Source organism: Clarias gariepinus, chromosome 18 (assembly GCF_024256425.1).
Source record: "Clarias gariepinus isolate MV-2021 ecotype Netherlands chromosome 18, CGAR_prim_01v2, whole genome shotgun sequence".
NCBI classification, from domain to species: domain Eukaryota; kingdom Metazoa; phylum Chordata; class Actinopteri; order Siluriformes; family Clariidae; genus Clarias; species Clarias gariepinus.
In genome coordinates, this window is record NC_071117.1 from 22,172,468 (window position 1) to 22,189,699 (window position 17,232).

A 17,232-nucleotide genomic window follows, 5' to 3' on the forward strand; every position below is an offset into this window, starting at 1 on the left:
GTTTTCCCACACCACCCCACTCCTCCGCTCCCTGCACTGGCTTCCTGTAGCTGCCCGCATCAAATTCAAAACACTGATGCTTGCCTACAAAGCTAAAAATGGCCCAGCACCCACTTACCTCTCTGCGCTAATTACACCACGAACTGCACCACGTTCCCTCCGATCCTCCAGCACTGCTCGCCTCATCCCACCATCTCTCAGGGATCGAGGGCGGCATTCATCCAGGCTCTTTTCTGTTCTGGCACCTAGGTGGTGGAATGAACTTCCTCTAGATGTCCGTACATCAGAGACTTTGACTATCTTTAAACGACGACTCAAGACGCATCTGTTTCTCCAGTATTTGGACTAACCCCCCCCCAAAAAAAATAAATAAAATAAAATAAAATAAAAACTCAGATGTGTTGGACTAATGGTACTTAGTTATTAACCTAGTTAACCCAGTGTAAGTATGTATCCAATGTTGTAAACATTAAAGCACTTTTTGTAAGTCGCTCTGGATAAGAGCGTCTGCCAAATGCCTAAATGTAAATGTAAATGTAAATGCTAAAGCCGCGGTGCATCAGTAACACGCAGAGAGGGAATCAGAGAGAATCGTAGAGAATCAGCTGAGATTGAGACTGATCCGCAGTTCGAATCGGGTTTTTTTTTCAGATCATATATATATTTTATATTGCAGTACATCTGCAATTAGATAGATTTAAAATTAAAACAAACCTTTTCGACAAACTCCGCCTTCTGTGTTATGATTGGTTATAAGAATTCGGTGTCATCTGGTTAAATCCATAGTTTACAGTTTTATAGCCTCGAGGATCTTCTGGAAAAACGTTTTTTTTTTTTAATTTATTTATTTTATTTTGCTGAAAGCAACAACATACAATGCAAACCACATATAGTAGCCAGGGAGAATAAAAGGAGCAGTACATTGATAAAACACCACCACCACCAACAACAGAAGATTAATAAAATAAATAATAATACATCGCCAAAAATATAATAACAACAAGAAGAAGAACAACAACAATAATAAATACAATTTAGGAAAAACACTGTAAAGGAGCGCCAGAAAAAGAAACTAGAAATGTATTCCGTCTGGCACAAATAAATACAAAATTGTAAAAGCTTTGAATTAAAAAAAATAAAATTATTAATACTTTAATAACTTAATACTTTTTAAATATATGTCTTAAATGTATTTGATTTTTCAATACATGATGAAGATAAACTATCATTAAATTTACATTTATTACAAAAAAAATTGATTATAATAAGCAATTATAAAGATTACATTTATTATCAAATATTTATCCTCCTTCACAATTTTTTTTGAAAGCACCCCGATTATGAAAATGACGTAACTATTCCCACGCATGCGCTCCTTGCTTTTTTTTTTTTTTTACTTTGAGCGGCATGACACGGCCCGCCCAGCGTTAACGACTAAGTACTCAAGAAGAAGAAGAAGTTGACGGAAGTGACGCAAATATTTTGAACGCTTACCGCGCTGAGGGTTGAGTGTATTTCTGGATTAGTTTAACGCGGTCTGTTTATTCGGTAAGTTCTCAGTTTAATAAGAGTTAATTCTGATTCCATTACATACTGTGTGCAGTCTCAGCAGTGTATGAGCAGCGGTTAGCTTTGTGTGTTTATCTTCAGTGTGTGAATTGACATTTAGTCCTCAGGCATTATGAAGAGAGCGGACAGAGCTCTGGGTAAAGACACAGCGATTCCCTCACATCCTAACTTAGCATGTAAGAAAGTTAACACCAGGCCTGAACCTGAGACTCTGATCAGGTGAGTAGTGAGAGATTATATTAGTTTGTGTATGAGGTTTGTTTTCCAGGAGTTTATTTGTCACTAACACACTGCAGTCTGTGTAATGGTGAACTGTAATTCTTTTTCAGGAAGAACCCAGGCAAAAGTCTTAAAGGGTGAGCAGATCAAAAAAAGGATCATAAATATGTTTAGCAAAGTGATTTCTGTATTCATGCTGATAATGGATGAATTCATGTTTTAGCCCCTCAGTGAGATTCGGATTCCAGAGTGATGTAAAAGAACAAAATCGGCTCTTGGTGCTGATGAATGAAGATTTGCAGAAACAGGTTACAGATTTGAAGGTAAAGTTCATTAGTTGCTCAAGAGTTCAATCACAGCATACGACAATACTGTAACAGCATGTTGCATTTTTATGTAGAAATGTTGTGGTACAGCTGGTAAAATTGTTAAGCTCCGTTAATGGCATTACTAATGTATATCCTTACAGTTATATTTGCACCCTATTTATTAAAATGTTGTCTCTATGAAATAACCTAAAAGATTTCTTAAAAACTCTTAAACGATTTAATAAAGTTTTAGTATTATTTTTTAAGTTACTAAAAATATGAACTTGAAAGTTTTCTGAGGATCCAAATGTTTGTTTGTAGAAAGTTTTATTAAATGAGTTAAAATATAAAAAACATAAAGGTCACTTTTACACACATTCATGGCAAAAAGATAGTGTTGCCTTCTTTCATGCTAGGTTGTTTATCTGTCTGTCTGTTTGTTTATCAGTGCCTAAATGACAATTAAATAAAGTCTGGTCCTCACTAACGTACAGTACACTGTATGGACACTAAAAATAATTGGCCAGACCTGTAAATTATTGAATTTAGGTGTTTCAACTCAGGTTCAGGCCACTTATTCCCAGGGAGGGAAATCTTCATATGAAGATTGGTTTGCAAGCTTCAGCATACGAAGACATTTTTGACAATGCTGTGCTTCCAATTTTGTGGCAACAGTTTGGGGTCCTTTTTTATTCCAACAAGACATGGTTTTTAGTGTAGAAGAACTTGACTGGCCCACACAGAGCCCTGTGACCTCTACCCCATCGAGCACCTTTGGAATGAACTGGAGTGGAGATTGCGAGCCAGGCCTGTAATTTTCATCATAGGTATACTGCAACCATAAGAGACAAAATAATAATAAAAAATCCAGAAAATCACATTGTAGGATTTTTAAAGAATTCATTGGTAAATTCCTCGGTAGAATAAGTATTTGGTCACCTACAAACAAGCAAGATTTCTGTCTCTCACAGACCTGTAACTTCTTCTTTAAGAGACTCCTCTGTCCTCCACTCGTTACCTGTAATAATGGCATCTGTAAAAAAGACACCTGTCCACAACCTCAAACAGTCACATTCCAAACTTCACTATGGCCAAAACCAAAGAGCTGTAGAAGGACACCAGAGACAAAATTGTAGACCTGCATCAGGCTAGGAAGACTGAATCTGCAATAGGTAAGCAGCTTGTTGTGAAGAAATCAACTGTGGGAGCAATTATTAAAATGGAAGACATACAAGACCACTGATAATCTCCCTCAATCTTACCCCGGGGGTTAAAAAGATCACAAGAACTGTGGGTAAAAATCCCAGAACCACACGGTGGGACCTAGTGAATGACCTGCAGAGAGCTGGGACCAAAGTAACAAAGACTACACTCAGTAACACACTGCGCCGCCAGGAACTCAAATCCTGCAGTGCCAGACGTGTGTCCCCCTGCTTAAGCCAGTACATGTCCAGGCCCTTGCGAAGTTTGGTAGAGAGCATTTGGATGATCCAGAAGAGGATTGGGAGAATGTCATATGGTCAGATGAAACCAAAATAGAAATTTGTATTTGAAGGAGAAAGAATGATGAGTTGCATCCAAAGAACACCATACCTACATTGGAAGTGAAAACATTATGCTTTGGGGCTGTTGTTCTGCAAAGGGACCAGGACAACCAGTCCGTGTAAAGGAAAGAATAAATGGGGCCATGTATCGTGAGATTTCTTGATCAAAGTTTTTTTTTTTTTTTTTTTTTTTTTTAACTGTACAGAAAAAACACAAAACCAAACCCCCATCCCTCCAACACCAGACAAACACAAGGATGCCATAACAATCCGATGTCCATAAAAAATTAAAATAAAATAAGTAATCTTCCCCACACCCTTTCTTTACAGTACAATATTATCTGAGTTCATGCCCTCAGCAAAAGTTAAGAAAGACTTAACTTGTAAGCCAAATATTATAAAATATGCCAGTAGACCCTCTAACTGTTTACCTAATTTTTCTCCAGTTTAAGGCAGTACATCACTTCCCTTATCCAATGTTGGTGGATCAGGATCTTTTTTTAACTCAAAGTCAAAATTAATCTCCTAGCCAAAAAGGGAACAGAAGGCCAATATTTTAATTTTCCTTTGGTTAAAACTAGTGTTTTCTGGGGGCACACCAAACAATGCAATAAATGTAGATGGCTCTACTATCTCTCCAAATATTATAGAAAAAGTCTCCAAAAACATTTGTCCAAAACATGGAGAGTCTCGGACAAGTCCAGAATACATACAGCAGAGTTGCAGGAGCCTGCCTGCATCTGTCACATGTGGTGTCTATATCAGTTTTAATCTTAGAAAGTCTAACTTTTGACCAATGTAGATGATGCACAATCTTAAATTGTATTACAGCATGTCTAAAGCAACTGGATGATGAGAGAATTCCCCGTATCATTTTGTGCCTGATTTTCTCTGAAATTGGTTCATCTAAATCTGTCTCCCATTTATTTCTGAATAAATCTAAGGGTGTTGAATCATACATATTGAGTAATTCATAAATCCAAGCTCACAATTGAGGCAGAGCTATATTATTAATTAAAAGATATAATGAAATAATAACAACAGTAAAATGAATAAAAAGTAGAGAAAGAAACCTTAACCGTACATTAATAATAGAATCAGTGATGTTTCCATCAGCAGTGAAACTATTAAGTAAATATTGTTGTGTCAGAATTATCTGTAGAAAGTCTCCTGCTCATTGCTGAATAGTACCTTCTACGCCCTCTGGGAGGAGCTAAAAACAATGCAAACAAAAAGGTCACTGTTCCACTGAAGGGTGGCCTAGGCTGGAAAACGGTATAGACGGATAGAAGTTAAGTGTTTGCATAATTTTCAATCCTCTGCGGGGATAATGTGCTTCTTGATATAATGTTGTTCTTGATATTGACCACGTTGATGGGCCGCTTTCCACCTTTTGTATCATGATTTTCATTTGTTTTATTTCGGAGTGAAACTGCCGCATTATTTATAATTTACTTTTTAACGGATTGTATCTCGTTTTTAGGGGCACTGAAATCATCGACAAGCGCATTTTTTAGTTCAGTCTAAATTACTGCCGAGATATCTTCTTTTAATGAGCGAAGAATCTCTGATTTTCTCTGGACTCCCTGGAGGGTCTGGTGTTGCTCCAGACTGGGCGATGGTGGAGCACGAAGACAAGGCGACATTGGGCCTATTGTTGGTTGATGCGTTGTATTTATATTTGTGTAGTTTTTCCACCATTGACCCGCATATTAATTTTCACAATATTTCAAAGTGAAAATCATATCAAATTTTATATAGTGTTTTGTAAAATAAAGCGCTAAAGAAGAGAATAAAGAAGAGTTCGGCGAGAGCACAAGCCAAACATGTCCTACTCCATTGCCATGCAAGAGCGCCCCCGTATCGTGAGATTTTGAATGAACCTCTGTCCATCAGAAACTCAGAGTTTTATTGCCAAGTACGCTTGCACGTACAAGGAATTTGTTTTAGTGACAGAGCTTCCAGAACAAAAGACAAACGAAAAGAAAAACGGCATGACACAAAAAAAGGGGGTTGACATCAAATTGAGTAGGATGTGAGATACTTTTAAATAAGTTATATAAATATCTGAAATTTGTGGTATTATACAGTATATTGCACTGTGGTACTGTACACAATATTGCACAAATATTTATTGACAGTTAGAATGATGTTTAACTGTTCATGAGGGAGATTGCCTGGGGAAAAAACTGTTTTTGTGCCTGACTGTCTGTCCTGCAAGGGCATTTAAGATAAAACGTGGCTGGGTCATCAAGCATGACAATGATCCCAAACACAATGCCTGGGCAACAAACTAGTGGCTTTGTAAGAAGCATTCCAAGGTCCTGGAGTGGCCTAGCCTGTCTCCAGATCTGGCTGCCCAGCGACAGCCCCAAAACATCAACAGGAATGGGCCAAAATACCAGCAACAGTGTGTGAAAACTTTGTGAGAACTTACAGAAAACGTTTGACCTTTGTCATTGCCAACAAAGGGTTTATAACAAAGTATTAAAATAAAATTTAATTATTGACCAAATACTTATTTTCCACCATAATTTAGAAATAAATTCTTTAAAAATCCTACAATGTGATTTTCTGGATTTTTTTTTTCTTGTCTCTCATAGCTGAGGTATACTTATGATAAAAATTATGGGCCTCTCTCATCTTTTTAGGGGGCACAATTGGGTGGCTGACTAAATCCTTTTTTTTACCCCACTGTGTATGTGTGTGTGTGTGTATATATATATATATATATATATATATATATATATATATATAAACTATTTAATATTTTATATATATATATATATAAATTTAATTATTGTTATTCCAAGCATTTCTGTAAGGAACATGGCTGTAACATAACAAAATTAAATAGACATGAAGATCTTTTCTGATTGTATACTTGGACTTTTTTGCCTTTTATTAGTTGTTTTGTTTTCTCTGTGTAGGAAAGTGTGTCTGTATTAGAACAACGCTGTGGTGATCTTCAAGAAAACAACACTGAAATTAAAAAACATCTTAGAGACTGTCATGTACTACTTATTGCAGAAAACCTTGATCCAGGTAACATTTTTTGTTTTAATGAACTAAAGCATGATGTTTATGTCACAAGTCACTATAGTACACATCTTATATCCACCATATTACTATTTATTAACATGCATACTAAAGTTTGGTCACTTAACTATTAATGAAGCATATTAGTGGTATGAACATAATGGTGATGCCTTTTGAACAGGTGTGATGCAAACCCAATAAATTGATTCACAAAGTTCTTTGTTAAGACCCTAGCTTAGTGACCACCAAGTTTACAGAGGAGTCTGTCACCACAGCACCTTTAACTCTTTTACCTAAAGTAATCGTGTTCAGAAAGATTTTATTTTCAGCTACTGTATATCCATATCTGATGATACCAATTTTCGGGGATATCCACATTCATTGCATCATAAGGAACACCAGAACAAGGCAGAAGTCACTTGTCTGGCACTTGGAAGATCTTGACAGATAGCCTAATCTTCACATTCAAATTCAAATTTTATTTGTCACATACACAGTCATACACAGTACGATATGCAGTATGATATAGCTTGCTACTTGTATAGTCCATAACTGGATAAAATGAAAATGTAGGAACTGCACAGTAAGGAGCAAATAAACAGGAGTAGTGCTTCAGTTGTTTATTGTGTTCTACACATCTTGGCCTGTTTGGATTTAATTTCCAAGGTTTGTTTTGGTTAAAGAGTAATGCTGCATTCAGCTTTACATAAAAGCATGAGATGAAGTAGAGATTAGTTGCCCTGAAACAGATTTAGGGTTAAAGTACATTACTTAATGTCTTAACATTGGCAGCTTGGTGGTGCTAGGCTTTGAACCCTGGACATTGTTTATGCAAAGAGTCGAGATTTGCAATATTCTGACAAACGAGGAAGTTTTTTAAGACCTCTGCAATTTGCCCTGGCCACTTCCTGACTGATGGCAGCCCTATGTTGTATAATCAATGCTTGGAGTTTGTCAGAATTTTTGGGTTTTTGTTTGTCCACCACCCCTGAAAGATTGACCACAACTTCTTAATGGGAGTAACATCTGAGGACTTTCCTGGCCATGGACCCAACCTTTTGATGTTTTGTTCCCCGAGCCACTTAATTATTTTTTTTGCCTTATGGCGAGATGATCCATCATGCTGGAAAAGGCATTGTTCATCACCAAACTGTTCTTGGCTGGTTAGGAGAATTTGCTCTCAGAGAATTTTTTTGTAATATTTTTTATTCATGGCTGTGTTCTCAGTCGAAATTGTGAGTAAGCGCACTCCCTACACTCAAAAAAATAACTTGTTGAATGAACGTAATTAAATTATGGAAAGAATTTACACCTGATTTAATGGCTTTCTCTTAGCGTTAAGCAATTTTGTTGGCCCAACTTAATGTTCTTAGGTTCAGTCAAATTAATTTTATTAGGTTCATTTAACTTATTTACTACAGCTGCGTCCAACATAATTTAATACTGTTAACATTAATGAATAGCGTTGGTACAACACATTTTTCAGTTGTAAATTAAGTTGATCTAACTCAAGTAAATTTAAATTTCAAGCCCTGGTCAACAGAATTCTGTGAAGGAAGGAAGCAGAAGACAAACGGGATAGACAGAGATTTTTATTTTACACCAGCAGCAACTTACAAATGAGGTCTCAATTTAAAAAGATGTACAAAACATAAAACACCACAAATAAGTATTAATCATAGAAAAAAAAAATTAACACCAACAGAAAGTTTTGTAATTTATAACTGTTCGTTATGACTTTTAAATATGACCGTTAGAGACGGTTGGTCAGGAAACTCCTGAAGTCAGATGCAGACAGGACACTTTCACTCACAAACTCCTGTGAAAAAATACAGAGATAGATTCAATTAAAATTCATGATACTTAATTTATCAAATGAACAATATTTATACTTTCTTCCTCTCGCTTCACAACTCATGAGAACAGACCGAAACCAGAACCGAACCGCAGATTAAGCACGCGCATATAACCGTCGGGATTTTAAGTGTGATTAAAAATACAAGAAATAGCTTAAACCAAAATAACGTGACTAAACATCGCTGAACAGCAGGTGACATTTATGTTCAGTATTTGGTTTCTATTTAAAAAGACGGGAATTAATTCCTGCTTACCTTTTCCACACGCCCGCCAAACGTTTGTCTTCTCAACACGCTGTGTTCTCTTCTCGCGATATTTCCGGTTTTGCTATTTCCGGTTTTCATAGTGACAAGATCTCTCTGGTTTATCTCAACATGATTAAATCTAATACATGTTAAGTTGTTGAATTTCATGTAAATACAACATAATTTATTCATGTTCATCTTGAAAACATGAAATTATTATGTACAAAACACATATTACATTTTAGTACATGTAACAGGTAGCCATGTTCATTTTTTTGAGTGTAGGCCGACAAGAAACCCTACACATAAACATTTTAGTGTTTTCCCTGCTACCAGCTTACCTTATTCAGCTACAGTTGTGGTCAAAAATTTATATGCACTTATTATAAATAATACCTGGCCTTATAATAATTTCTTAAAACTGTGTTTTTTGTTTTCGGTTAAAAATGATTGTAAGTCATACATTTTTAATAGAAGAAAAACCCAAGAATAAGGAGCACACGATTTCAGTTATTTTGCGTTTTCTGATTGCAGCACAGGGTCATAATTACTGTATACATACAGGATCGAAACCATAAATGAAACCACATCGATTATTATTAATTTTATGTTTTTGAAAGTCCTCCAAGGCTTCTCAACTTCCTGTTAGTTTGTGTGACAGCACCTATTGGATTGACAAACACACCATACAATGGCATAGTCCAAGGAGTTCAGTACAGATCTGAGATTGAAGATGGTAACTTTGCATAGGTCGGCAATGTTTCTTGGAACCATTTCTAAACAACCAAAGTTGGGTTGGTTGGTTAGGAACCACCAAGACACAGGTCTGTCATGAAATTAAAGGTGCTGGAACACTAGTGTCCCAGTCTACAGTCACATGAGTTTTATATCACTATGGACTTAAAGCTTTCATTTAATAAAAGAAGCTACTGCTCAAAAGAAAGACACTTTTAAAAAATATTTTCTTTTTGTTTGTATTAAAAAAACTACAAATTAATTAAGCAATCAAACTTTTATTGATAATAAATAACAGTAATAAGGCTGTTTAACAATAACAAAACTTGCTTCCAAGTGCTTCCAAACCGCCGACATACTCCGTGTTTGATGCGTAATGACAGCGCAAACGAGACGGGAGGATGGGAGAGACGTGGCGACAATTTCGGCTTTTATTTTCGGCGCTTTCTTACGTTTCGGCGGCCGAAATTTCGGTGCATCCCTAATTTTTATCCAATTATGCATTAATCCACTTAAATCTGTATTCAGTTTCAGGGGAGAAATTTGGTGAAGCAGCAGAACAGAGGGCAGGACAAAGAAAAGAAGTCATGGTAATTTATTTATTTATTTATGTATTTGTTTGCTTCATTTATTTATACTTGATACTGAATTATGTGCTATTTTTTTATTGATACCTTTTTATTATAAAGTGAATCATTAATGATATTCTTAAGACAAGTGTTTGTCAGCTAATGTTTACATATAGATATTGGTTCAGCTGTTTTATTAAAAGCTGGTTAATGGTGGTATGAAAATTGTCAGGACAGTTGCAAAAGATTAAAAAATTCAGAACATGGCATTTCCTCTTGATGTTTGTTTGTGCCAATAATGTGCACAATTTTTGTGATCACTATTTTTCAAAATAAAAACCAAATAATGTATTCATGTAGATTTGTTCATTCACATTAATTCTAAACACATTACTTCACTGGATTCGCTGTTTAACATACCCCCCCCCCCCCCCCAAAAAAAATAAATAAATAAATAAATAATAATAATAATAAAGAACAAAATTACACACTTTGAATGATTTCATTCAGTTACTGTAGGCTTTAATTAGGGCACACGTTGGGGTGACTAGTTCATGTGTGATTGCTCATGCTATTAGAACCACCATTTCACAATTTTAGTCTTATAATATGCTCAGGTCTTCAGCCAAGTCTGGACTCATCAGACCACATGACATTTTTTCATTGCTCCAATGTCCAATCTTTATGCTTCCTATCAAATTGAAGCCTTTTTTTCCTGATGAGTCTCACTAACAAGTTTAATGCCAATCCTGTGAGTTCTCATCACACATTGTGTGTGTATATAAAAATGCCTTTACTTTAACTATTAAACAGCAGGTTTTTACTGTTATATTTTTAATTATTATTTTTACCATGTAACCTCACAAAGCGTTAATGTGGTCTCCTGTCATTTTTTTATTTAAAAAAAAAAAATTTCGGACAAAATGTCTTACACAAGTTGATGCTTCAGCAGTATGCTTCCAGGAATATATAATGTGTTGAAGGGTTCTTGGTGGTTGTCCTTATAATAAATATTACAATACAATAATTTGACCCTCCTGAAATGGCAACGCTATTTTGGCCAGTTTTTGTAAACTTGAATTTACTGAATGAACTGGAGAGCAGATGTGAGCCATAACAATGTCACTGCAGTAAAAGAGATTAAAAGTGACTAAATATAACTAGATTGGTTGGAAGGGCGCATCTATCGACCCATCATCCAGCCCTGGAGCACAATTTAACTTTTTCTCTGGCTGTTTACATTTTTTTTTTTTTTTTTTTTGGAATTCATATTGCCTTATAAGTAATGTATTCTCTTAGGAATGTAATGGCATATTTGTAGCATTTTAAGGTTGTAGGCAAAGCAATTGGGAGAAAAGCCTTTCTTTGGGCTTGAAAACTTTTTTTTTTTTTTTTTTTTTGCCTGACCACATCAGTCGACAAAGAAAAACAAAGACTGTTGATTTCTTTGTTTGAAGCTGGGCAAAAATTTGACCCTTCTGAAACGTTCATGTTCTTATTCGAATAAGAATATATATATATATATATATATATATATATATATATATACACACACATATATAACTATTTTTTATATATTTGTGTATATGTATGTGTGTGCGCGCACACAATAATGAAGAGACTGTTTTATCAAAAAAATTAACAAGGAATATCGATAATCACACTTGCATGAGCGCATACTAACGGAATTACTGCTGTTAAGTAAAAAAAAAAAACGAACCTGCACTTTACCTTAGAAAAGAATCACGACAGAGCAGAGTTTCTGTGTAAGGCAGAGTGTGCGCGTCTATGTGTGTGTGGGAAGCAGAGAGGAGGATGAGGGGGTGGTAGGGGGTTTGCAAAGGCGAGGGAGTATGTGTGTGTTGGTATGTGTGAAGGAGCACGGTGTCAAATTACATACACGCACAACAGGCTGATACAGAGAGGAAGAGAGAAAATGGATTTTTAACTTTCTAATGAGACTTTATTTTGCTTTATACGGGCGCACACATGTTTTATATACAATACACGCGCACTGTACACACATGCTTACAAACACAAAATAAAATATGTTTTACACACACACACACACACACACACACACACACACGTGGTTGATTATTCCAGTAAGAGATGCGCACTTAAACCCAGCAGGGGAGACGATTACCCACAATCCTACAGCAAAAGAGAGAGAAAAAACATTGGCTTAGTTGTAAGCACGTGACGCTTCTCTGTACTCGTAAACTTTGACTAATTTTCAAAGTAAAAATTTATTAAAAATCTTTGCTCGTCTTGCGGAACACTCGCAATCCGCGTTACTCATCATCCGAGGTTCCACTGTATATATAAGTAATATGCCTGTGAAATCAGGATGGATAAACTCCATATGTGTAATAACCTAGTCATTCAGTACATTCAGGTCGTCAGCTGACTTTTTACCACATTACTAATCCTAGACCTAACCAACTGAAGCAATCCCAGATCATCACATTGCCTCCAGAGGCTTGTACACTATGCATGGTGGGTGCATAGCTTTGTGCGCTTACCTTCTTACCCTGATGCACCCATTGCACTGGAATAGGGTCAATCTGGACTCATCAGACCACATGACCCTCTTCTATCGCTCCAATGTCCATCACATATCTTTATGCTTCCCACTTTTGACTTCTTTGGCCAGGAATTGCCAATGACATAAGTTACCACTTTATACACATTTTTCTCACACATACACACTTCCGTAAATTTTCTTTTCATTTTTGTGAAGCTGCTTTGAGACAATGACCATTGTTAAAAGCGCTATATAAAAAAAATTGAATTGAATAGAAGTTAAATCACTTAAAAAGTTTGACACAGATTCTCTGGTTGTTTTTGACTGTTGATCACAATTACTACGTTAATCAGAAAGTGCTTTATTTCCAAATTACCTTGGCACAAGCAATTTGTTTTAATGACAAGCTTCTAGAGAGAACACCACCACACAAAAATCCTTATTTATAAATATCAGTGGTATTGCTCAGTATTGCATATATTGTACATATTAATATTGGCTTTATTTTTTATTACATAGTGGCGAGAACATTTAACTGTTCACGATGTAGAAGAAACTGTTCTTGTGTCTGGCTGTCTGACCAGATGGCAAAAGTTCAAGGAGAAGATGGCTTGGATGCGAGAAGTCCAAAGTGATTTTCTGAGCCATTTCCTTCACTCTGAATATATACAGTTCTTGAAGTGTGGGCAGGGGAAAACTAAAAATCCTTTCAGCAGTCCAAATGTCCTTTGATAAGTGATTTTGAAGCTTAGCCAAGCCTGACAGAGCAGCTCCTGTGGCAGGTAGAACTTCCTCAGCTGCCGAAGGAATTACAACCTCAGCTGAAGCTTTTTGATAATGAATTGTTAAGTGAAAAGTCAATGTGATTGTCAATTGGCTTTGGGGTGAAAAAAAAAATATCACTATAAAACTTTAACTATATATAAAGTAATTCTGCACAACCAGAGCTGTACCTTTGTGGCACAAGGGGAACCTACATAATACTGGGCATGTTGTGTTGGTCATGTTGTGGCTGATCGATTGGTGTGTATCTCATATCTGGACAGGTTTCACAGTATCAAAATAATCAATGTTTTTCATTTCACTTGTCAGTGATTTTAACATAATGGTTGATCAGTGTATCGACAAGATGTTATCCAGACTAATTGCTGCCTAAATGATGAGAGTTCAGTAATTAGCACAGATTGACTATTTTCATCTTTTGTGTGGATAAAGAAAAATCTTATAAATGTATACTCTATGTATTACATTTTAAAATACTATTTCTACATCACAGTGTTGGCCTGTTGCAAATCATTGTTTTTTATTTTTATTTAGTGCTCGTACAAGTATTTTCCAATATGAATAAATGACCTAATTTTTTTTCTCTTAATGGATTTTATTTATTAATTTTATAATGTTTGTTATTTATCTTTATTTATTTTTGTTAAGAGCACACTTACGAATGAAATGTTTTGGCAAGTATTTGAAGAAATTGTATTGTATAGTATTTGAATTTTTTTTTATTTTATTTATCTTTTTTTCTTTTTTTTTTTTTTTTACAGACTGTTTCCCAAAACCTTTTAACCGAGCTGAAGCAGTTTGAAGATTTTACAAACGAGCACAGAACACATTTAACAGTAAGTTGCAGTATTCAGTCTTCTATATGCATAAAAGCTTTGTTGTATGCATTAGTCACTTTCTCATAAATCTGTGGTTCTAGGAGGTGCAGAACACCATGAGAAGTCTTAAAGGAGCCAGAGAAAAGCTTCACAAGGAGCGGGAATCATTTTGTATGTATGCAGAAAACATGGAGAAAGCACTGGAGGATGCAGAGAGGCTGCTGATAGAGTGAAAAATACAGTTTTTGATAGGAGAAGGAATTAGATGGTTATTTCATAAATAAAAAATTTTGTGCTCATTCTTTTTAAATAAAAAGTACTACAAATAAATTAGGCTTGTCTTAGTAATACTATCTCCTGCTTAACTGTATGTGATATCCTGTTCAACTTGTATCAAACTTCCCCACAAATAATTTTGTATAGTCAGTGTGGAGGAAAATAATAAAGCTTTATATGTATTAGCTACAAAATCACAAATAAATTGTGCATTATTTAAGTTGCTGAAAATATATTGGTAATTTTTGTTTTGCCTTTGCTTTTACTTTGTTTGTCTTCACTGCTCCAAACCAATGTTATTTGGATGGTTCTTACTTTTATACACTTACACACACACACACACATACACTGCTTCTTTTTTCCTTCTCTGTTCTTCTTTTTTTCCCCCTTCTTTTCATTCCATCTCAAATTTGACACAGTTAATCAGCTTGCCACAGTTTATCTATACATTTTGCCAGCTGCGCCTCCTAATCATTTTTTAGGACCGATCAGAGGGATTCAGGCAATTTTCAGTCTCTGATGGAGAATTTAAGCTAACAGATGATCTTTTCCAATCTAATCAGTCTGTGTTTAGACTGTTCACAACCATGAGTGAGTTTTGCACAGATAATCATTTAAAATTAACTATTTGCAGTTGCGTGAGAGAACCTTTTTTTTTTCTTCTTCCTTTAACTTTTTGGCCTAACTACAACAAATCCAGTACTCCACATGTACACAGCCAATCATGGTGATGGTCTTTAGCATGTGAGATATGGAGTCAGCAGTGTTGCCAACTCCAAAAAAGTCTAAAAGTAAAAGACTAAAAGTCAGTAGAAGTTGCTAAATGATATCATCGCGTAATTTACATGTCATGACAAAAAGTGAGTAGGAAAAAAAACATATTGATAGGATAGCATCTTGCAGTTGATGGAGATTTGTGGGATGCACATCCAGGGCACGAAGCTCTCGTTCCACCACATCCCAAAGCTGCTCTATTGGGTTGAGATCTGGTGACTGTGGGGGTCATTTTAGTACAGTGAACTCATTGTCATGTTCAAGAAACCAATTTTAAATAATTCGAGCTTTGTGACATGGTACATTATCCTGCTGGAAGTAGCCATCAGAGGATGAGTACATGGTGGTCATAAAGGAATGGACATGGTCAGAAACAATGCTCAGGTAGCCTGTGGCATTTAAACGATGCCCAATTCGCACTAAGGGGCCTAAAGTGTGCCAAAAAAACATCCCCCACACCATTACACCACCACCAGCCTGCACAGTGGTAACAAGGCATGATGGATCCATGTACTCATTCTGTTCACATATATATATATATTTTTATATATATATATATATATATATATATATATTATATACAGACCCATCAAAGCCTCCAAAAGTCTCCAGTAACACCAGAAAAAAGTTGCTAGATTTGTCGCTAGTTGCTTTTAGACAAGTCGCTAAGTTGGCAACACTGGGAGTCAGTCCCAGGTATAATTATATTTATTGTTATTTATAATGTTATGTATATTTTCAATAGTCAATATTAGATTAAACACATATCTGATCTGTATGTTTTTTTTTGTTTGTTTGTTTCTATTTACTTATATTTACTGGTCAGAAGAAAAGCAGCATGACCTTTATTGAGCATAGTACAGGCATGTAAATTGTTAATGCCTCCCTGTCTGTGTGTGTGTGGTGTATGTGTGTCTAAGAGAGAGAGAGAGAAAGTAAATGAGAATATAATATTATTAACAATTACAAGAATTTAACATGCAAGCTATAACAGAGTAGTTCATGGATTATTATTAGAAGTAGTACTGTACTAGTAGTGTTCATAGGCCCTTGGGTATACAATCTACAGTTAAACCCCAATAGTTTAATTGTCAAACTATTGATTGGGATAGACTTTAGACTTTATCTAATTTCACCATTAGCCACCACTGATCTACAGTAATCCATTGAATCTTGCTTCTGGTGGTAAACATTATATACATGTTATAATAAATATTTTATTAATAACATTATTATAGCCTACATTTTTTTTAATATATATATATATATATAAAAAGAAAATTCACGTGTACATTTCTAGAAAAGATTTGGGGTCCATATATTCCTACCTCTAGTGTTACTTTACTAACGTATTAACACTTTTTATGGTAATATCCAGCTATGTGAATCTCACTGATTTCTTAAATATAGTAATGTTATTGTATAATTTTTAGATTAATTATTAAGTGACAGAATTATTATGCTGCAGTAAAGAATCCAAACTATGTAGCCTACGATGTGTGATTGAGTGGAGAAACATAAACTCCACAGATTGCCAAACTGAGAGCATGGATCACTCAATTCACACAGATTATTAAAATGTGCTATGGATAACTTACTGTATATATAGATTAGATAGGTGAATACAGTCATAGTGCTTCTTCAACAATGACAAGCTGAGACTGAGACAGATCAGCAAATCAGCAGGTTTCCACAGCGGAATATCCAGTCCGGCACAGGTTTATGCCGAATGTCCTTTCTGACGCAACTCTCCCATTTTATCCGGGCTTGGGACCGGCACTGCATCCAGATCAGCAGTATAAGTATGAAAAAAAAAACACAACACTCAAAATACAGAGTTATCTAATATGCAACATGCACTTTCATCCACTGCTGTGTTTATCCGTTCAATGGCCTTGCCTTTTTATGCTTTTTGGGAAACATTTATTTATTTCATAAGGACACTTTAAAAAGCAAGACAAGGCATACA

At 35.5% G+C, this 17,232-nt stretch overlaps 1 protein-coding gene across 1 annotated transcript; it reads left to right on the forward strand.

Moving 5' to 3' along the window:
* Window positions 1–1,415: 1,415 nt before the first annotated feature.
* On the forward strand, window positions 1,416–14,736 carry knstrn (kinetochore localized astrin (SPAG5) binding protein). Its single transcript, XM_053477233.1, has 8 exons — window positions 1,416–1,548; window positions 1,670–1,788; window positions 1,899–1,925; window positions 2,012–2,111; window positions 6,571–6,685; window positions 10,045–10,106; window positions 14,157–14,231; window positions 14,315–14,736. The coding sequence occupies exons 2-8, from the start codon at window positions 1,682–1,684 to the stop codon at window positions 14,444–14,446; spliced, it is 618 nt and encodes a 205-aa protein (XP_053333208.1). The 5' UTR covers window positions 1,416–1,548; window positions 1,670–1,681; the 3' UTR covers window positions 14,447–14,736.
* The last annotated feature ends 2,496 nt before the right edge of the window (window positions 14,737–17,232 follow it).